This window comes from Podarcis raffonei, chromosome 10 (assembly GCF_027172205.1).
Source record: "Podarcis raffonei isolate rPodRaf1 chromosome 10, rPodRaf1.pri, whole genome shotgun sequence".
Lineage (NCBI taxonomy): Eukaryota > Metazoa > Chordata > Lepidosauria > Squamata > Lacertidae > Podarcis > Podarcis raffonei.
The window spans coordinates 72,476,062-72,498,273 of NC_070611.1; the positions used below are offsets into that span (position 1 = coordinate 72,476,062).

The following is a 22,212-nucleotide window of genomic DNA, read 5'->3' on the forward strand; positions in this document are numbered from 1 at the left end:
AAAGTTTGACCTGACAGAGCCCCCTGATCTATTTGATTTATTTGGCTAGCCTGGAAAAATAAAGGACAGACCGAAGATTAACTTTGTTTATGGAAGCGTTGAACAGAGGCTGTCCCGGAGTGATATAGCTTTTGAAGAGTACAAAACCCACACGGAGACGCCAGCTTTCAGTCTGCTTGTGAGAATCATCAGAGATGGCAAAGAAAGGAATATATGACTACAACAAGATGAGAAAGAAAGTAATAAAGGACTATCCGGATCGAACTGGATAGAACTGGTTAATTAATGCAGTAAAATGAGTGATGTCTGGACTTATCCGGAATTTTGGACTCATGTGGAGCTTGATGTATGGGTACCCTCAAAAAAATTTAAAATTTGGCAGTATAATTCGGAACCAATGTGATTTGAATAATGTGATGTGATTGGCCTGTTAATAAAAATTAATAATAATAAAAAAGAGAATCCCTGATGATGTAACTGCTGTATCTGGCAAAGAGGAGTGGAAGACTCAGGGGAATGTATAGGTGTAAGGTTACCAGACACTTCTGTTTCCCGGGGACAGTCCCTGGATTTACACATCAGTCCCCATACAAAATCCATTGAAGTTGAAAAGTGGATTCATTGAAAAAAATCTGGTAACCTCCGTCTAGGGGAGTAGCTTTCTCACACTAGCCAAGCCATTGCCTTTGCCTCGGGTGCAAAGTGCAGGGGCCGCGAGGGGTTCAGGAAATTCACTCAGCCTGGCTCTTCCTAACTTCTCAGGGCAAGGCTTCTGGAGAATTCACACCCATGACTTCCCCCCCTGCAATCACAAAATATCAAACTAAGGACAGTTCACAGGACAGGAGAGGAGACAACATAGGCAGGATATTTCCCTGGAAAAGAAAGCTGTAATTGACAGATCTGTTCCCTTTTAATGGTACTGCATAGTTCAAGCTCTGGTTTCCCCAGTAGTGATGTATGGAAGTGAGAGCTGGACCACAAAGAAGGCTGATCGCCGAAGAATGGATGCTTTTGAATTCTGGTGCTGGAGGAGACTCTTGAGAGTCCCATGGACTGCAAGAAGACCAAACCTCTCCATTCTGAAGGAAATCAGCCCTGAGTGCTCACTGGGAGGACAGATCCTGAAGCTGAGGCTCCAAGACTTTGGCCACCTCATGAGAAGAGAAGACTCCCTGGAAAAGACCCTGATGTTGGGAAAGATGGAGGGCACAAGAAGAAGGGGATGACAGGGTGGCATGCATATTTGTGGTACGACAAGGTGAAAGCACACAAAGCTTTTAAAAATCATATTGTCAGGAGAGCATTGTTTAATGTTTGGACTAGATATAAAGATCTATTGGAAAATAAAACTCCAAGGTGGTTGTCACCAATGGAGGCTAAGGCTCAGAGAAAACTTAATATGGAGGCCAAATGGCCAAAATACTGGGAAATTTTGGAACTAGAAGGGGATAGACTGAAATTGCAGAGTTTTGAGAAACTGAAAGATAAAGTGCGAGATTGGCTTCATTATTACCAAATAATGGAGGTTTATAATTTGGACAAGAAAGTTGGTTTCCAGGTGGAAAAATCTAAATTGGAAACAGAATTGCTAGAATCCAAAACTAAGACTTTGTCAAAAATGTATAACTTGCTGCTGAAATGGAATACTCAGGATGAGACGGTTAAATCTGTAATGATTAAATGGGCACAAGACGTTGGACATAATATTATGTTTGCTGACTGGGAACAGTTGTGGACCACCGGGATTAAATTTACGGCATGTAATGCCTTAAGAGAGAATATTATGAAAATGATATACAGGTGGTACATGACCCCAGTCAAGCTTGCAAAAATCTACCATTTGCCCGATAATAAATGTTGGAAATGTAAAGAAACTGAAGGTACATTCTTTCACCTTTGGTGGACGTGCCCAAGGATTAAGGCTTTCTGGGAAATGATATATAATGAACTGAAAAAGGTATTTAAATATGCCTTCTTGAAGAAACCAGAGGCCTTTCTTCTGGGCATCGTCGGCCAAGTGGTGCCAAAGAAGGACAGAACTTTTTTTATGTATGCAACAACAGCAGCAAGAATACTCATCGCAAAGTATTGGAAGACGCAAGATCTACCCACTCTGGAAGAATGGCAGATGAAATTGATTGACTGTATGGGACTGGCAGAATTGACGAGCAGAATCCGTGACCAGGGAGAAGAGTCGGCTGAAGAAGATTGGAAAAATTTCAAGGACTATTTACAGAAATACTGTAAAATTAAAGAAAGTTAGATGGTGCTGGATTGAAATTGAGAGGTTTCTAGCTGTAATGATATAAAAGAACATAGATGGGGGGGGGAAAGGGTTTGAAAAATAAGGTAATGTTACAAGCTGTAATGCTTTAAATGAAGGATTTGCTGAACAAATAACTTTAATTGGGATACAAGAAGGAGAAGTACGAGGAGGTCTGAGAAATTTGTTATGTAAAAGTATGGTTTATGAATTTTATGCTTTTTTTAGTGTTTTTGTTTGTTCTGTTTTTATTTGTCTGTTTAAAAATTGGAAAATTTAATAAATATTCTTTTTAAAAAAAGAAGAAGGGGATGACAGAGGACGAGATGGTGGGACAGTGTTGTCGAAGCTACCAGCATGAGAGAGGCAGTGGAAGACAGGAGTGCCTGGCGTGCTCTGATCCAGGGGGTCATGAAGAGTCGGACACGACTAAACAACAACAACAAAGTCCAGTATGTGCAACATATACAGTTCATATGTACGGTGTCATATTTTTCTATGCTGGGAGCAGCATCACCAGTTGGATTTCTGCCTGTTGTGCAGAACAGAAAAGGCAGCAACCCCCTGACTTGTTCCAGACACCGCATCGTCATAGAGAGAAAATGGACCCCTCTCTTTGTTTTTTTGTTAAAGCCTCTTTTAACTTCCCACCCCAAACCTTTATTCCTCCGTCTAAAACCTGAAAGCGAGAATAGACGCCGGCCCCTTTAAGGGCATAGCCACGCCCTTTGCCTCCCTCCCTCCCTCGGCTCTGCCTCCCCCTTGTTCTCCCGCCCGCTTCCTCCTCCGCGATTGGTGGCCGCGGAGCCGCGCGTGCGGACTGAGCCTCCAATGGCGGGTGGATTTCAAGAGCGGCGTGGGCGGGCGCAAGGCCTGCCAATCAACGAGACAAAGATGGAGAGGTCCCGGTTTCCGGCCTTTCTGCGTGCGCAGCTCGGCGGCGCCCACAGAGAGACGAAAGTGTAGAGGTGCCGCTTGCAGAGCGGGGCTGCAGTCGGGGGTCCTGGAGGGACCGAAGCGCACCTGGGCTGCACACCGGAGAAGAGGTTATTGCTGCTGCAATTGCTGCCTTTTCCGTTTCATGCTCCCCATCCCACAAAAAAGGACCTCGGGGCAAGAGTGTGCATGGTTCCCTCCTTTGCACTCACGACAACCCTGCGAGGTAGGTTAGACCGAGAGGCACTGGTCCAAGTGAGCTTTATGGCGAGGGGGGGCCTGTTGGAAATTGGCTGGAGGTGGAAACCCAGCCAGATGGGCGTGGCATAAATAAATTAGTATTGTTGTTGTTGTTTAGTCGTTTAGTCGTGTCCGACTCTTCGTGACCCCCTGGACCAGAGCACGCCAGGCACCTCTGTCCTCCACTACCTCCCGCAGTTTGGTCAAACTCATGCTGGTAACCTCGAAAACACTATCCAACCATCTCGTCCTCTGTTGCCCCCTTCTCCTTGTGCCCTCCATCTTTCCCAACATCAGGGTCTTCTCCAGGGAGTCTTCTCTTCTCATGAGGTGGCCAAAGTCTTGGAGCCTCAGCTTCAGGATCTGTCCTTCCAGTGAGCACTCAGGGCTGATTTCCTTCAGAATGGAGAGGTTTGATCTTCTTGCAGTCCATGGGACTCTCAAGAGTCTCCTCCAGCACCACCCCTTCATGGAGCACTGCCTTGCCGTGGCGAAGGGGCTTGAAGAACTCAGAGAAGCTATGAACTATGCCGAGCAGGGCACCCAAGATGAACAGGTCATAGTGGAGAGTTTTGACCAAACGTGATCCACCTGGAGGAGGAACCGGCAAGCCACTCCAGTATCCCTGCCAAGAAAACTCCATGGACAAAATTAGTATTATTATTATTAATTAGACGGGATCTGCAGGCCAACGTGCCCTATATATATATATATATATATATATGTGTGTGTGTGTGTGTGTGTGTGTGTGTATAGATGTATATCTATCTTTATGGAGTATATGGGAAATAATTGTATACAGCTGAAAACTCTGGCAGCATTAAGATAAATTCAACAGGGTAAACGAGTTTTGATGGATGCAGTCAAGGAATACTGAATGGTATTGTTTTGGTAAAATATGCAGGGGTTTATGACATGTACACACACACACACACACACACAGTGGTACCTCGGGTTAAGTACTTAATTCGTTCTGGAGGTCTGTTCTTAACCTGAAACTGTTCTTAACCTGAAGCACCACTTTAGCCAATGGGGCCTCCTGCTGCCGCTGCACCGCCAAAGCACGATTTCTGTTCTTATCCTGAAGCAAACTTCTTAACGAGAGGTACTATTTCTGGGTTAGCGGAGTCTGTAACCTGAAGCGTATGTAACCCGAGGTACCACTGTGTGTGTGTGTGTGCGCGCGTATACATTATATATATATATGGGGTGCAATCGGATTAACTTTTGCTGCACCTTAACAAAGCTATGTTAAACAAAACCTCAGTGGCAGATAATCTGCTTTGCATGCTACCCCTGACATCTCTTGGTAAGGCTGGGAGAGATCCCTGCCTGTGATAATACTTCAGAGATGCTTCCAGCCCGGGGCTGAGCTAATGAGCCAACGATCTCACTCAGCATAAGGCAGCTTCCTGTTCTTCTGTTTGGGAGGGTCTGCAGTTTGGTGGCAGCAGGACACCTGCTTCGATGCAGAAGGCCCCCAGTTCGGTTTGTGGCGCCTCCGGTCCGGTTCAAAGTTCCTGTGGTGCAGTGGGTCAGTGAGTCTGGCTGTTAATCAGAAAGTCGGTGGTTCGAACCCACCCAGGGATGGCTGTGGCAGGATTCCTGCATTGCTGGAGGTTGAACTAGATGATGATGATGATAATAATGATAATTAATAATAATTTATTTATACCCCGCCCATCTGGCTGGGTTTCCCCAGCCACTCTGGGCGGCTCCCAACAGAATATTAAAAACACATAGAATCATAGAATCATAGAGTTGGAAGAGACCACAAGGGCCATCGAGTCCAACCCCCTGCCAATCAGGAAACACCATCAGAGCACTCCTGACATATGGTTGTCAAGCCTCTGCTTAAAGACCTCCAAAGAAGGAGACTCCACCACACTCCTTGGCAGCAAATTCCACTGTCGAACAGCTCTTACTGTCAGGAAGTTCTTCCTAATGTTTAGGTGGAATCTTCTTTCTTGTAGTTTGGATCCATTGCTCCGTGTCCGCTTCTCTGGAGCAGCAGAAAACAACCTTTCTCCCTCCTCTATGTGACATCCTTTTATATATTTGAACATGGCTATCATATCACCCCTTAGCCTCCTCTTCTCCAGGCTAAAAACATAACTCCTTATCTCTATCGTTTGTGTCTTGCTCATGCATAAGCACCAACAGAGGCTGTTGCTGAGCTCAACAGGGGATAGCAGATCTGCCGGGTTTTCTAGCAATGAAGCCACCTGTTTTGGAAAGCCACTTGCAGGACACATGGACCACCTTCTCCCCTGTTCTGAATTCTGGGGACTTGTGTCTTTCCTTCTGGTTTCCAGCCGAAAGGCCTGAGCGTGATTGGCTGACCCCTCAGTCAGCCGGGAATCTTCCTCCTCCTTCCCTCTCCCCTTTTCTCCAGACCGTTTTTTTCCGATGATGAAAAGGAGGCCTTAAAATAAAGGAGCTGATAGACAAGGCAGCTGCGGAAGGGGAGAGCAATGGGGGGAGAGGTGAGCAGGAAGAGGCTTTCGGAATTCAGTGCGGAGGCTGCGCATGCGTCGGATGAGGAGCAGAGGAGGTGGGGGAGTGGAGTTGACCCCATAGCGGAAAACCCATCACCTGCTCTTGATCGGAGGTAGGTCTCTATGTGCACTCATGTGTCTGATAGTTATGGATCTAGACAAAAAATTTTTTTCCCCTTCCAGTAGCACCTTAAAGACCAACTAAGTTAGTTCTTGGTATGAGCTTTCGTGTGCATGCACACTTCTTCAGATACACTGAAACAGAAGTTGCCAGATCCTTCTATATAGTGAGAAGGTGAGGAGGGGTATTACTCAGAAGGGTGGTGGGAATGGGTGATTGGCAGATAGCTGTGATGGATCTAGATCGGCCTTGGCCAACCTGCTGCCCTCAAGATGCATGGATGTATTTGTGCTTTTTGCAGCAAAGTGATTTTACAAAATAAATCATAATGGCTCATCCAGGGCTGTCTTTAGCATATGCGCTGCCGGGGTGCAAACATCCCCCCAGCGCCGCCAAATTTAGTTTAGCCCCCAAATTATTTTTTATTATGCTTATGTCAGACACCACGCTTACGCCTTATCTCGTTTATGAAAGGAGGAAAAAGAAACAAACTTTTTTATTTGCGTTTTCATTTACAATACACTTATACTTAAGTCTACAATACCACCACACTTAAACTTATAAGTATTGTTTAGGCACCTGCTTAGGAGGAACATCAGTTGTGTCAAAGGTGCCACTGACCCCGCTGCCGCGTAGCAGCTCAATACAATACGTAACATAATATTTTGATGTAAGAGTTAATTTCGCGTGCACGGCGTTGTTGAGAATGACAAGCACCGTCGTTGAGTCTGACAAGTGTCGCCGCTGGCGCAGCGCGTCTTTGGTAAATGAGCGCACAAAGTCAAAAGTCCTTTAGTGAAACAGTAGGTATACATTCCGGTAATACCTAGGTATATATGTATTTTGTTTTTCTAACTTGATCAAAATTATTTATTATTTCATAACGGGTAGATAGTTAAGAGCTTAGGTGGCTTCAGCGGCTGGCGCCCCCCTGAATTTGGCGTCCGGGTGCCCCACACTCCTTGCACCCTCGGGGAAAGACGGCCCTGGGTTCATCCATGCTGCATATTTAAGCTAACCATTCCATAAGAAAATGCCAGCGGGTTTTTCCTCCTTGTTCTTTACCTAAAGAATTACGTTGCCAAACTTCTGTTAGCAGCCAGGAAGATGAACAGCAGCCACGGTGGAGAGGAACCAGCCTGGGGAATGGAGAAGGCCTCCTGCAGCAGAATGGGTAGGCTCAAGTGCAACGAAGCGCTGTGTTTTGTTCATTTTGGTAAAGGCAAACGCTCCTATGGAATTCCCTCCGACAAGAGGCAGGGATGGTCAATTCATTATGGATCATTTCCCAGTACTCTTTTACCCTTTTAAATGAAAAAAATGTTTTAAAGTACTCCCCACCCCCCAAAAAACGGAGTCCGTTCTGTTGGGGATAATCCAGACGGAAATTCCCAGGTGTCAATACAGGTTATTTATGTATGCTACTACTGCGGCCGGTGTTTTGTTAGCCCCAAAATGGAAAATGAGCGAGGTCCCAACCAAACAATGGCAACTTAAGTTGATAGAATATGCACAACTCGCAGACTTAACACATAGAATAAGAGAACAAGAAGAATATAACCTTTAAAGATTGGAAAATGTTTATGGAAATAATTGTAAACAGCTGAAAACGCTGGCAGCATTAAGATAACTTCAACAGTGTAAACAAATTTTTGAATGAGTATTTTAAATTGTAAAACAGAAAATTAAATTTTTTATATATAATACTGGAGGAAGTGATGGCCACCAACTTGGATGGCTTAAAACGAGGCAAATTTATAGAGGAGAGGGCTACCCGTGTATCCAGTTGGAAGCAATCCAGTCTGAATACCCATTGCTTGAGGTCACAGGAGAGGGCTCTTGTTCTCGAATCCTGCTTGCAGGAAGTTTCCTATGGACATCTGTTTGACCACTGTGAGAACAGGATGCCATTTTGCTCTGGTCCAGGAGGGCAGTGTTTATGTTCTTTTGTTAGGACTGGTCATTTATTAGTTTTATGCACCTGATTTCTTCTTCTTATGAAAACTAATTTACAGTCCGCATGCAGATTGTCGGAACAAGATATACGGGGTATAAATAATACATTATGATTATATAGTGACTTTGTGAAAGCTTGGGCACTACAGTGGTGCCCCGCAAGACGAACGCCTCGTAAGACGAAAAACCCGCTAGACGAAAGGGTTTTCCGTTTTTCGATGCGCTTCGCAAGACGAAAACGTCTTGCGAGTCTTGCGATTTTTTCCGCTTTCCCCCCCTTTTTCTAAGCCGCTAAGCCGCTAATAGCCTTTTAGCCACTAAGCCGCTAAGCCTTTAATGGCCGCTAAGCCGCTAATAGCGCTAATCCGCTAATCCGCTAATAGGGTTGCTTTGCAAGACGAAAAAACCGCTAGACGAAGAGACTCGCGGAACGGATTATTTTCGTCTTGCGAGGCACCACTGTATGTGATTGTTTCTTGGAGAGGACATAAGGGGATTGTGAAACTAAATGGGTTAAAAAGATGTAGGACTACGGTGGAAATGATGCAAAGGAGTGTGGAGATTTAGCTCTTTGGTGCTCTTGGAGTGAGTGGTTCTCTTGTGACTATTGGAACCCCTTCAGGTTTGAATTTTAGTGATGGGGAAGTTTAACTTAGGTAAAAAAGGTAAAGGACCCCTGGACGGTTAAGTCCACTCAAAGGCGACTATGGGATTGCAGCATTCATCTCACTTTCAGGCTGAGGGAGCTGTTAACCTTCCCGCCACAGCGATACCTATTTATCTACTTGCACTGGCATTCTTTCGAACTTCTAGGTTGGCAGGAGCTGGGACAAAGCAACGGGAACTCACCCCATCACAGGGATTTGAACTGCCAACCTTCTGATCAGCAAGCCCCCTGAAGTTTAACTTACTGAATGTGGCATGATGCTTTCTGGTTTTCTGTTTCTAATCTTATCAGCACATGGACAAATCCTGGTCGAGGCGACTCCACCATGATGAACAACCCTGCTAACGTCAGTGTGGACGAACCTGTACAAAAATTAGCTGGGAGAAAGGAGGGACAAAGGGATCTTCTGTTTGATGGCTTCAGTGAAGTTTTGATAGGTAAATCCTTAAAAAAATGGGGATGGGCAACAGTCCCAGAGCAGAAGCTTTGAAAGGATGTGGTTGAGGCAGGTGAGCAGGAGGGATTAAGGTCAGAGAAATTTGATGGCATTCAAAGTTATCTCCACAGGCATGCAGTCTCCGCTACTGTGGTTTCCAGTAACTGGTATTCACAGGGATACCCTGAATTCAGACCCCTTGCTCCCCTTACAGAACTAACAGTTTCCAGGTAGTAAACTCGTTTAAGGTGGTAATCACACATGCCCTGACTAAGCTGTAAGTTCTACTAAGATCATTGGGACTTCTCTTTGAGTAGACCAGCTTAGTGTTGCACAGTAAGACCACTGGTACTATTTTGCAGGTGGAATTCAGTGGTATATATTGGGGAATTCAGATTGGGGAATTAAAATGACTTCGTTGGTCTTGCACAGCAAACTTGGCATCCAAAAGCATTTTTTTTAAAAAAAGAAATCAGACTTTTCTGTGGTAAGGACTTTGGAGATGGGGAAATGCAGTGGGAAGTGTGGGATAACTGATGCTTTTCATGACATCAGTTGGAATGAATGCTCAGTAAACAGTGAATATAGCCTCCACAAACTTTGTGTAGGCAAATTAAGATGAAACACTCAATAAACATGCCAACTGGAAGCAACCACAGTCCGTAATGTGCCTTGGGAACTAATGCCGAGCCTGGGGATGTGGGTGGTATCTGAGTCATGCTATTTTGCACATGCAAAAGCTGGCAAAATCACATGCAAAGGCACCACATGGCAGAATACACCTGCAGAGTCTTGTAGTCACTTCTCTTCCCCCCCAAGCGCCTCTCTTCCTGGCCCTGTTGCCTCTCTGGAGAACGGAAGTTCAGGTTGTAAGAGAGCAGGAGCTGCAATCCTTGCATCTCTGTGGCTTGGGGATTTGTCTGGTTGCATTGGGAGAGTGGGTGCAGCACTGAATGAATGAATGAATGAATGGAATGAATGAATGAATCAATGGGGAGATGATGCTATCAAGCATTTGCTGTCAGAGCCCTCAGCTTCTGAACTCACTTTGAGGATACCGTTTGTCACACAAAGATACAGAGATCTGTGGGGCTCGATTCATGGATAAGCAGTACAATCCTGAATAAATGGATGAGATTAAGAGCCCATCCATACCTCGGTTTATAGTGGATTGTGAACCCCCCGTGTCTCCCTTAATTCCCCCTCGTCTATGCGGTGTTCTCCTTCAACCACAGCTGCTTGAATCCTGCTTGCAGGTTTCCCAGAAGAGACGTTTGGATTAGATGGGCCATTGTCCTGATGCATCAGGCTGGTCTTACGCTTAACATCATCTGCCCGCTGTGACCTCTAATCTTTGTGAGGAGATAATTGAGACCACCACCTCCATGCCTGTGTTCTTGACTTCTGAAAGGCACCCAGCTTATTACTGTTAATTCACTTTGGCCCAATCCAAGAAGGCAGTTCCAGTTTCCTTATTGGGCTGCCAGGTGAGGCATTCCTTTCCTTGTGCTGTTTCTTATGCCCTCCACGTAAGAAATAGCCTGTGTCTGCAGCCTCAAGGTTTCGGTAGCTGAATCGCCTCTTGCGTCGTAGCCTGAATCTGTCCTTGTCCCACAGGAGACCCCCCACTTGTGGTGGCCAAGTCGGTGGCACCCCAGACGGAAGAGAGATTTGAGTGGAGCAGCCTGGATGGTTGGCTTAGACCCAGAACTCAAGATGGGATGCAGTCCCTCAGCAAAGGCACCCAGACAGAAGGTAACTCAAGGCGTTGCAACTGATATTGGCCGGGAATAGCCACACAAGCCAGAGTTAATTCAGGGTGCAAGGGCTTCCCCTGGGCGGCTGACACTTCCTTCCTAGGGAAGCATGAGAATCATGTTTATTAAGGGTGTAACCCTCTGATCGATGCTGTGCAAGAGATGAAACGGGTCCCCGCCAGAATGGCGTTACAGGTTCAGGGCAGGACAAAGCACAGACTTCAGTAAATGAAATATTCACTTGACATTAAACAAAGCAACTTGTGCATTTTTTGCAGTAGGCCAAAGCCTGGACCCTTCTTCTGGCACATGCCAAAGGACTCTTGTGATTGAATCCTGCTTGTGGATTTCCCAAAGGCATCTGGTTGGCCAATGAGAGAACAGGAGGTTGGAGCAGATGGGCCGTTGGTCTGATCCAGCAAGCTCTTCTGATCTTCTTATGCACTGGAAAGTGCGGGAAGACCGTTGCTTGACGCAATGTTGTCTACCCTCCCTGCAAACACAGCAGAATGAGCGCTGGTTAAATGTCGTAGTCTATTATTTCCTGCAAACAAATCATATGCTGAATAAACAAGTTGTCTGGAAGCAACCTTGATCTTCAGAGATGGATCCTTGGAGATCAAGAGTAATTAATTTTCCTTCATTGCAGTGCTGCAGTGGTGGGAAGGGAGAGAGTTGACTCTTTTCTTTGATCCCCAAGGATTGTGCCCAGAAGGTGGAATGGGATTTCCTGTTAAATCTCTGACTGTTTTGTAGGTGATTGAAGGTGGTTTCTGACTCCCGGTAGTTTAACAATAGCAAGGAAAATACAGGCAAAATAAATTATCCGCCATGTGCTTATTTCTTATCTTTCAGCTTCAGTGCTCTCCACCCATCAAATAACGATTATTAATTGGTTGCCTGTGACTGTGCCCTTGAGCAGATCTGGCTGCTTGTAGGGTTTTATGTCAGGGTCCCTTCGTGAGCCTGGCACTCTTCAGAAACTTTGGACTACAACTCCCACCAAAACATCTGGAGGGTATCAGATTGGGGAAGGCTGCTGTAGTAACTCAGACCTTGCTTTTGACTTGCATATCCCAGTGAATGGCTCACGGGTGTGTGTGTGTGGGGGGGAGTGGACTAGGCCATTGGCCCCACCCCCTGAGAGCCTCCATTTTGCACCTGGCGCCGGGGGATAAACCTCGAGGGTTCTAATAAGTGATAAAAATAGGTCTCGCAACTTGGGAGGCTGCCAGGCTGTGTGAATCAGAATGTGACCTCTTCCTCCCCGAGTGGCAAAGGGAACTGCTTCGGCCCTGGGAAGTGGAACTTCTGGCAGTGCATGAGAACGGAAGGAAGTGGGCCCCAGGCCTCTGAACTGGAACGTGAAGAGGAAGTGAAAGAGCTGGCAACCTTTTTGTGCCCCTCTTCTTCTTCTTTTAGCATGTACACAACGCCTTGGGTTTCTGAGGGTCTTTTTGCTTGAGAGCCCGCTTCTCTGCCAGAGACTTGTGGAACCTTGCCACATCTGGAGCCGGGGAAGGGCTAGGCTCTGGGTCTCTTACTTTAGGGCCTTGAAGATCCAAGGTCTGCAGTCCCTTGTGCAGGTGCTGGCTGCATTTTGCATGGTTTTCTGCCTGTGAAACTCCCCCCTCCTCTTCATTGGTTGAGAGGAGGAAGATGCAAGCAAGGCCTGGAGGATATGAGTAACAAAAGACTTTATTTTTATTATTCCATTTCATCTATATCCTATCTTTCCTCTAAGGAGGTTAAGGTGGCATACATAGTTCTACCTCTTTCATCTTCACAACAACCCTGTGAGGTAGGCTAGGCTGAGGCGCAGTGACTGGCCCAACGTCACCCAGGGAGCTTTGTGGCCAAGTGAGGATTTGAACCCTGGTCTCCCAGGTCCTAGTCTGACACTATAACCACTAAATCACACTGGCTCTCAAGCAGACTTGGGACGCTTCCATGATTCCTGCAACTATTCGGTGTTATACTAGGCTATCTTATTGCCAGGAGCTCTGCCTGGTTTCCTCTGCTTTCTTGCACCCACAACTGGCCCAGGAGATATTTTGCTGCCAGAGGTGAAGGGCCACCATTCCATCTTCAAAAGCCGACTGGATTGGCACTTGATTCTTCCTTTAGCACTAGCTCATAGCTGTCAACTTGTCCCTTTTCTTGCGAGGAATCCTATTCGGAATAAGGGAATTTCCCTTGAAAAAAGGGAAATGTTGACAGCTATGCACTAGCTATGAGGCATCTTCATTGCATCTGAACTGAAAGCAGGAGGCTAGCTCAGGGTTTCTCCAAGAATTGTGGTCCCCCCCAGGTGTATTCTGCAACACATCACTGATGTAAAAATAGTGCATTTAGAGCAGATTTATACTGGACCATCCAGACGTCATTCTGTTTTGTTAGTTGCTCAGCGATGCTTCTCCAATGTTATGCTATCTGGAGCGTCACCCTTGCACCATAGCAAGACAAAAGGACAAACATGGCAGAACATTTGCTGTACAAAAAGTTGCAGGATTTCAGCTGCAGGCCATGTGCTGCTTGGAAATGAAGCACCGTGCTTGCCCCAAACCTTTGCAGGTGCAAACAGTATTGATGGTGGGGTTGCAAATAACCACCGCCCATACCATCATGAGCAGAAATACTCTTGAATGCACAGTACAAGGGATGTCAGGAGGGTCCTTAAGAAGCCTAGAGCAACCCATGTAGCACACTTGGCTCAGACCGCCTTGTTTCCCTCGTTGTCTGAAGCGGCTGCTTCACTCTCTCTGATGGTAGGGCCAGCCCTATTCACACCACACCCTTTCCTGTTGTGTTTTCAACTGTGTCAGGCTGAAACGCACAGCTTCACAGGAAGCCAAATGCTGTGCTGGTTTCTGCCCTGGCTTGCAGAGGGACATCCCTGACAGCAAGAGTGGGTTTTTAGGAAGAGCAAGGTGTTGTTTGAAATTGCATCACAATTGTGTGGGTTCCCTCGGGGCTTCTTCTGATGTAATGGGAACACTTTGAAATGATTCCTGCTGATAACTGCATGCAGAAAATGTGACATGTGTATTGGAAATGCTGGAAGCCAGAGAGCAAAATGTAAGCTTGTCATGGGCGAACAGAAAATGCTCCGATCTGAACCTGTGTGTGAAGGGTTTGCAGCTCCTCTTCAACTATTTTTCCACCCAAAGAGCCCAAAGCCCAAGTGCCTTTTTCTGATGATTTATTTATTTCTTACTTATACCCTGCCCATCTGAGTGGGTTGCCCCAGCCACTCTGGGCGGCTTCCAACAAAAACACAGGGGAATAAAAGAATCTAAAAGGATATTAAGCAGGTTAAGCCTGGGACTAAACACTCCTTAAGTTCAAGGCAGCTAACAAAAATAATATAGGTGCCACATAAGACCTGTTCCACATTTGTAAGAACTTGATCTTGGGAACTCGCTGCGTATTGACACCAGGCAGGCGACTTCACTGTGCTCTTTTCAGTGCCTGCTAAAAACATTTTTGTTTAGACAGGCCTACCCAGATGCCTAGAACGCTGGTGTGTTTGTAGCTTATTGCTGGTTCTATTGTTTTTAGTTTATTGTTGACTTATTGTTTTAAATAGTTGCTTTAATTGTTCTATAAAATTGTATATTTTTATTCTTTTTGCAAACTGCTTTGAGATTTTTTTTAATAATCAAGTGGTATATAAATTGTATGAAATAAATCAATAATAAAAATACAGCAAAACCAGTCAAACTGTGTGTGAGGGAGGGAGGGAGGGAGGGAGGGAGGGAAGGAAGGGACAAGCAGCAGATGAAAAGCCAGTGGATCAGAAAAATTAAACAAGCAGCACTTGCAATAAAAACCAGACAATCCTAAGGCAGAAAAGGTACAACTAGTCTCTAAAGCAGGATGACTAACTCTTTTCCAGGCAAGGGGGCTGCACTGACTTATGGTCAACTTTCCTTGTGCCACTTGTTAAAGGGGGTATGGTTGAACTGCAAGAACATGGGAGTGGTCAGTAAAATATGGATGTTGAGAATATAAATATTGATATATAAAAATTGACAAATTTTGGGGGCTCTTGGGGTCTACAGTGGGATATGTATGGGGGGAAAATTAAGGGACAAATTTGGGCAGACCTTGCCCCCCCAACCTTTTGGCATCATTGTGTTGCAGTGAAGGGACCCAGAGGCAAAGTACCAAAAAATAAAAAAAGTTTCAATTTGGGGAGGCCTTAAGGGCCCACAAAAAACCTTGGAGGTGGGAACTCACATACATATCAATTAGTTACCCTTGCTCTACAGACCAAAAGCTTTCTTTAAAAGTCTTTTTTATTGTGTGCTGAAATGTCAACCTTCCTACTGCAAGGGAGTTGTTTGCGCTGCAAGTTTAGCTTAGCTGTTACTTATAGCCTGTCGTAATAATAGAACACGCCTGTTAGTAACCTTATGCAAACAGATGCATTCTGTGGATCAGGATAACAAGTAGAGAACGGCAGCTGTCTTCTCCACATCTGCTTTTCAGTGAAGTTGCTGTGATGTACTTCTTGTTATCTGTCTCTCTTTTGCCACAAGAGGGCAACCTCTGCTATGTTAATAGCAATTGCTGGCCTGAGCATGGACCTGAATGCATGGCACGGTGTGCATTATCCTGTTTGATGTGGGGACCCCGTGTCCTCCTTCCAGATGGAATGTTTTTAATGCTCAAGGGCATCCTTTTAATTTTTTGACGTTTCAGCCACATGTACAGACAATGAAGATCGACATTATTTCCAGCCTAGAAGAGATTGTGAGACAGTCTACATGTTGAAGGTGGCTGAAAGGTAACTAGCATATGTAAAACTGAGGAAGGAAGATGCCCCCAGTGTGAGAACAGGATGCTGGAACTAGATGGGCCTTCGGTCTATTTCATTAGAGATCATAGAATCATAGAGTTGGAAGAGACCACAAGGGCCATCGAGTCCAACCCCCTGCCAAGCAGGAAACACCATCAGAGCACTCCTGACATATGGTTGTCAAGCCTCTGCTTAAAGACCTCCAAAGAAGGAGACTCCACCACACTCCTTGGCAGCAAATTCCACTGTCGAACAGCTCTTACTGTCAGGAAGTTCTTCCTAATGTTTAGGTGTAATCTTCTTTCTTGTAGTTTGGATCCATTGCTCCGTGTCTGCTTCTCTGGAGCAGCAGAAAACAACCTTTCTCCCTCCTCTATGTGACATCCTTTTATATATTTGAACATGGCTATCATATCACCCCTTAACCTCCTCTTCTCCAGGCTAAACATGCCCAGCTCCCTTAGCCGTTCCTCATAAGGCATCGTTTCCAGGCCTTTGACCATTTTGGTTGCCCTCCTCTGGACACGTTCCAGTTTGTCAGTGTCCTTCTTGAACTGTGGTGCCCAGAACTGGACACAGTACTCCAGGTGAGGTCTGACCAGAGCAGAATACAGTGGCACTATTACTTCCCTTGATCTAGATGCTATACTCCTATTGATGCAGCCCAGAATTGCATTGGCTTTTTTAGCTGCCGCGTCACACTGTTGGCTCATGTCTAGTTTGTGGTCAACCAAGACTCCTAGATCCTTTTCACATGTACTGCTCTCAAGCCAGGTGTCACCCATCTTGTATTTGTACCTCTCATTTTTTTTGCCCAAGTGCAATACTTTACATAATGTCATAATTTTGTTTTAATTTTTACATAATACATAATGTCCTTATGTCCACTGGTCCAGCTAGCTCAGTATTGCCTACACTGATGCAGCGACTTTCCAGGGTTTCAATAAGTGCTTTTTTTCCTGGGGGGACGCAGGGGTACACATACTCCTAAACATTTTGTGAATCTTTGTACTTTTGTCCATTTACTGTTTTTATTTCCCCCAATTTGAACTATAAAATGGTGATTTTCTTGAGTCGAGAGTACCCCTAAATATTTTTTTAAGGAGAAAAAGCACTGGCAAGAGTACTTCCCAGCCCTACCTGTAGACTGAACCTGAGATTTTTGGCATGCAAAACAGGTTGCTGTGCCACTGAGTTAAGCCCCTTAAATAACAACCCTGAGCACAGCCATAGCCTATTGCCTCTGGGATGGTGTATAATGGCTCAGAAAGGAAGGAAATCCCAGCAAAGCCTACTGTTCTTTCTTGCCAGGCTTTGAAGCTCTCTCTCTCTCTCTTTTTCCCCCCTCTCCCTTCGCTCCACAATTTTGGACAGTGCTGAGAAGACGATTCAGCAAGGCTTGAGAGAATTATTTGGTGTCCTGAAGATCCTCGTTAATGTACCCATCATTTTCACAGTAGAGTTGATCCATTTTCTCAACAAATCCATATTCCAGGTGAGAGGACTCTACCTAAACTCTGTAAGGTAAAAGGTAAAGGGACCCCTGACCATTAGGTCCAGTCGTGACCGACTCTGGGGTTGCAGCGCTCATCTTGCTTTATTGTCCGAGGGAGTCATGTGGCCAGCATGACTAAGCTGCTTCTGGAGAACCTGTACAGTGCACGGAAACACCATTTACCTTCCCACCAGAGTACCTATTTATCTACTTGCACTTTGATGTGCTTTTGAACTGCTAAGTTGGCAGGAGCAGGGACAGAGGAACGGGAGCTCACCCCGTCGCGGGGATTTGAACCACCAACCTTCTGATTGGCAAGTCCTAGGCTCTGTGGTTTAACCCACAGCGCCACCTCAACTCTGTACTGGCTCTTAATTCAGAAATGGGCATTTCCTTGCCAAAAAGGGGGGGGGGGTTAGGTGTATGTTTTTGACTGCTTGGAAATGTGGACCTTTCTTCTGCTTTCAAAGGCTGCATTTCCTCAGGGGTGATTTCTTGGCAGCTGCACAGTAGGTGAGGTCAGAGCCATAGGTGGGTGGGTCACCCTTCCTGCCCCCCCTACTTTCCTCTCCAGTTCTCTCCCCTTCTTGCTGCCACATGAGATTAGGTTGCCCACCTCTGGTTTAAAAAACACCTCTGTTTTAAGCATAGATTGTTATGTAACAGAATACTAAATTTGGATGATTCCAGGAGCCAAGGACATTCTCCTTCCACCACTGCAGCTTCTCATTCTGCTGCACACAAATAGGACAGTGGTCTCTCCCCCATCATCCCTACTGTCTTCTGGTATTTTCATTTTCTTCCCCATCCCAACATAAGACTAAGGTCAGAGTAACCTTTTTGTTGATCAAATCATCCTGATTTGTTTGAATTATGTTTGCCAGGAGGTTAGATGTCAGCTGCTCATATTTGTTTCAATTACAATGTACATCAGGCATTGATCATCCCATGCTTTCCAGAACATTTCCCCATCACTTTCCATACTGCAAAACTCAGGGTGGGGGAGTTTGGACGCATGTTTGTCGCCCAAGAATGCCAAATCCATGTTAATGGTGCAGTGCGCCCTTGACTGAATCCCATCCACAAAATAGCAAGAGGTGCTTCTAGCCTTAAAGTATTTTTATTGCTTCTTTATTTCCTCTGACTGCATTGCAATGCTCAGTGACTTTGTAATTAAACATAATGAAGTTGCCATTATGTAGTCCGAAAGTATTTTTTATTTCTTTTACAACTCATTTTCTACTATCCAGATAGTGTTCTTTATTGCCTTGAAATTCATAGTCTACTGTGAGAATGAGTTTCAAATGAGTATACAACCAGAGTAAGATTTAAAAACTCCTAAAGAACAAGGCTCCGAAGTGCCTGAAAGACTAGCTTCACCCCATATTCCACAAGACCTCAAATGTCTTGAGGTTTGCCATCTCTCTGCCAAGTTTGGACTGCAAGGAGGGCCATACGAAAAGGTCTTCTCAGAGGTGGCTTTTTCTATAAAATAGCTTTCTCCTGGAGACCCAAGTCTCTCCCATGAACAAGGCAGCTTAAAATTTTTTATTTAGTTTATGGTGGCCAGAAAGGAAAGTTTTGTCCTTTTCATCTGTTACAAATTCTAGGCTTTTAATGATTTTACTCGTTATGCCTATGCTGTTTTTGAGGTGTTTGATACTTGACCCATCTGTTGACACTCCTTGTTTTGGGACATCTTTGATGTGATGCACAACGTCCATTAGCTGATGTAGGACATGTGTGTGTCAAGGATCCAGTCTTGAGGTAGTCAGTTGCACAGTTAATGTCTTTTGCAAGAACCAGCTGCTTCTGACGGTGCCCTTCTCTTCATTCAGGTGTTGGTGGTTGACCTCTTAACTACAATGGGAGACCAAATGCTGGAACCCTTCCTAGTTGCTTTGTTCAACAGCATCCTGCAGCCCCTGCTGAAATTCCTCCTGAATGTCCTCTGCAGTATCCGTGACCTCAGCTACCCTTTATTGGACATCCTGAAGGGCATCTGTTTGCAAGCTGCTTTGGTGCTGCGAGCTTTCCGGTTGGTAGAAATCAACCACCATCAAAATAAGTTGCTTGCTGAAAAGGTCTAGTGGAGAGGAACAACTATCCAAAGTGGTGATTGACACGACTGAGGGCATCTGCAATCAGTTTCCTTAACTAGCCTCTAGTTCGGCTGAGAACTGGGGATGCTTTGTGGCTGGTTCCTCTGTTCAGGTCATGGTGCTCAACGTGTTACACTCACCTTCTAGGCTGAAAGCAAAGAGTAAGGTTACCCTAACTTCTGTCATAGAGCTTCAATATACTGATGACAATGTCGTATGTGCACACTCAGAGGATGACCTCCAAACCATCCTAAATATCTTTGCAGAAGCTTATGAAAAGCTTTGCATATTGTTCAACATCCAAAAAAGCAAAGTGCTGCCCCAACAAGTACAAAACAACCCCTCTGCAGGGCCACAAATCCAACTCAACGGTGTAACATTGGAAAGCGTCGATCACCTCTCCTACCTGGGCAGTTATCTTTCCACAAGGGCCGACACTGATGCCGAAATCAAGCATCGTCTGAGCTCTGCGAGTGCAGCTTTCTCCTGATTGAAGCGCAGGGTTTGAGGACCAGAACATTTATCTTCAAGGAGAAAGTGTGCAATTTGTGGGTGCTCTTAAATTCAGCTTTCTCATGGCAGGCACAAGTCTCCTTTGTGGTGTGGAATGCCTTTAAGCCAGCTTAGGTTGGTGTGCCAAAAAGGCCAGATTTGATGAAGTAAACATGTGTGAGGGCCAACCTTTTTTGTTGTTGAGCTTTTTTTAGGATTGAAGTTGTTGAACTTTTTTTTAAAGATTGAAGTTGTTTTTAGGATAGACTGCCACAGGGGCCGAATTAAGCCCCCAAAACGGACTTTGGACATGCCTGTTCTACACAGTCCAAGACAGTTTCAGTTATCCACGCCGTGGGTTCCTTTCAGACTGGACTTCTTTAATACATGGGGCAGACAGGGAACAGCATATAATGCAAAATATGTGTTCTAAATGGGATTATGTATCAGGAACAAGCTCCCAGTCTGTCTGGGGTGTGTGTGTTTTTGTGGTCCATATGCCTTTGTGTGGCCACTGACAAGTACTGCCTTCCCTTTTTCTTTTCACAAGTTTGGAAAGAATGGTTAAAAGCTTCAGCTGTAGCAGGCTCTGTGGAAATAGGGGGACACAAGTGTACCTGTAACTTCAGAAGGCTAGTCAAGACTTTCTTTGGGTTTTAATCATTTATAATGATATATATTTTGTGGACCCTTCCATCAAATGGGTAGTCAGCAACCTCTTGAAGAAAGACAGTGTTGGATTCTTCTGAGATATTGATCATGAAGTGCATCTAGAACTTTATCCCGTGGTGAAGCCGTATTTGCAAAATAAATTGCTTTAAAGCAGCTCGACCAAGATGCATATTTTCCTACTCCCTTGGAAGAGAGTATAAATTTAAAGTTCTCACCCATGTTCACAATTTTCCCACACAACCATGTGACCTGCAAATGTAAGCAAGAAATAAGGAAATCAGCTCAGAATTGTATTTAAAATGCAGATATATTTTAAAGGTTGTTGTCCAATAATATCTTAAGGGCTTTTACAAGGACAGGAAGGAACACCACGGACAGAAAAAAATGTCACACACAGGGGGAATAAGGATATAGTTTGAATGTTTCACCTATAGATTTATAATGTGTAAATTTTGAATGGACGTTGTTAATATTGCAGTTGTTGTATAAGGGATTATTTTGAAAGGAATGTAATTGAGATGATTAAGATTTTGGAGCACAGAAACAAAGTAAATCATCAAACCAATTCTAGCACGCATGAGGCCACCTGAATTATATAATTTGGCATCTGAATGATTGGGATTAGCAATTGTATTATAATTTGGCATTGTTATAATGAGGCTACTATTGGATTGTTGTAATAGAAAACTACGTAATAATATATTTCCTCCCCAACAATAATTTTTAAGAGCCACAGCAGGTTCCCCATCGCTTGTTTAAAAACGTAAGATAGCAAGGGCAATCCTATGCATGTCTACTCAGGAGTAAGTCCCCTTCAGTTTAGTGATACTGGAAGAGGAGCCTAAATTATTGCGATTGCTAAATTACTGCTAAATTGTGCAGGACCAGAGATTTACAGAAGATTGGAAGAAGTATATGAATTATTTGAAGAGCAACTGTAATCAACAAATTACGCTAGTAGGACTACAAGAAGTTTTGTAAGGAGAAATATACAAAGTGTTACAAAGTAGAAAAAGAGATATTGGTTATGAGTTTGAAATGTCATAGGGAAGATAAGAAATGCATACTGAGAGATTAGATTGGAAAATTTTCGGACAGGATTGATGGAAGTCAAAAAATTGAATAAGATGTAAAAGTATGTTTCATTGTAGCCTTTTCAGGCTTTGCTCATCATTACTGTTGAAAATGATATGTTTTAAAAAAACTGATAATATATATAAAATATATATAATATATATTATAATATATATAATAAATATATAATATATTATAATATATATAAAATATAATATATATAATATATATATATATAAAATATATATAAAAAAAGAGTTATGACGTTGTTGTTCACTCAGGAGTGCCCCAGATGGGCGGGTATAAATAATAAATTATTATTAAATTATTATTATTATACCTCACCACCCTCAGCTTTCCATTTTTACTTGAAATCTGTATTTACCACGATGGCAACTGCACTGCAAAAAGAGCTGGAGACCCACGTTGGGGAAACTACTCTTGAGGAGCCCCTTCCCCTTTCCTGACTGGAAAAACCAACTCGCCTCAGCGCCTCCCTCTTTTCCCGCCTTTTCCAACGGCCGCCGCTCGCTCGCCTCCCTCACGCGCCCATTTCCCGCTCGGCGCATGCGCGCGCGGAGGGCCGGCTTCGGAAGAGGGCGGCTCGCGTGCCTCCCTGCGGAGCCGGAGCGCGCGCGGCGTGAGGACGTGGCGCTTTCCAGCCAATCCGCCCCCAGCCGCTTCCCCTTCGGCTCC

General features: G+C 44.7%; 1 protein-coding gene across 6 annotated transcripts in view; it reads left to right on the top strand.

Annotated features, from left to right (window-relative positions):
- The window catches only part of LOC128421670 (uncharacterized), a 60,428-nt gene extending 40,400 nt beyond the window's left edge, over positions 1-20,028 (top strand). Inside the window, exons 1-8 of one of the 6 annotated variants that reach the window (XM_053404714.1) lie at positions 3,169-3,428; positions 5,597-6,053; positions 7,158-7,235; positions 8,976-9,121; positions 10,738-10,875; positions 15,585-15,669; positions 17,056-17,191; positions 17,529-17,621. In XM_053404714.1, the coding sequence (XP_053260689.1) occupies positions 5,917-6,053; positions 7,158-7,235; positions 8,976-9,121; positions 10,738-10,875; positions 15,585-15,669; positions 17,056-17,191; positions 17,529-17,609 (801 nt within the window). In that variant the 5' untranslated portion in view covers positions 3,169-3,428; positions 5,597-5,916 and the 3' untranslated portion in view covers positions 17,610-17,621. Of the gene's footprint in view, positions 1-3,168; positions 3,429-5,596; positions 6,054-7,157; positions 7,236-8,975; positions 9,122-10,737; positions 10,876-15,584; positions 15,670-17,055; positions 17,192-17,528; positions 17,622-19,014 lie in introns of those variants that run through there. The other 5 variants (XM_053404709.1, XM_053404710.1, XM_053404712.1 and 2 more) reach the window with 5 other exon arrangements.
- The last annotated feature ends 2,184 nt before the right edge of the window (positions 20,029-22,212 follow it).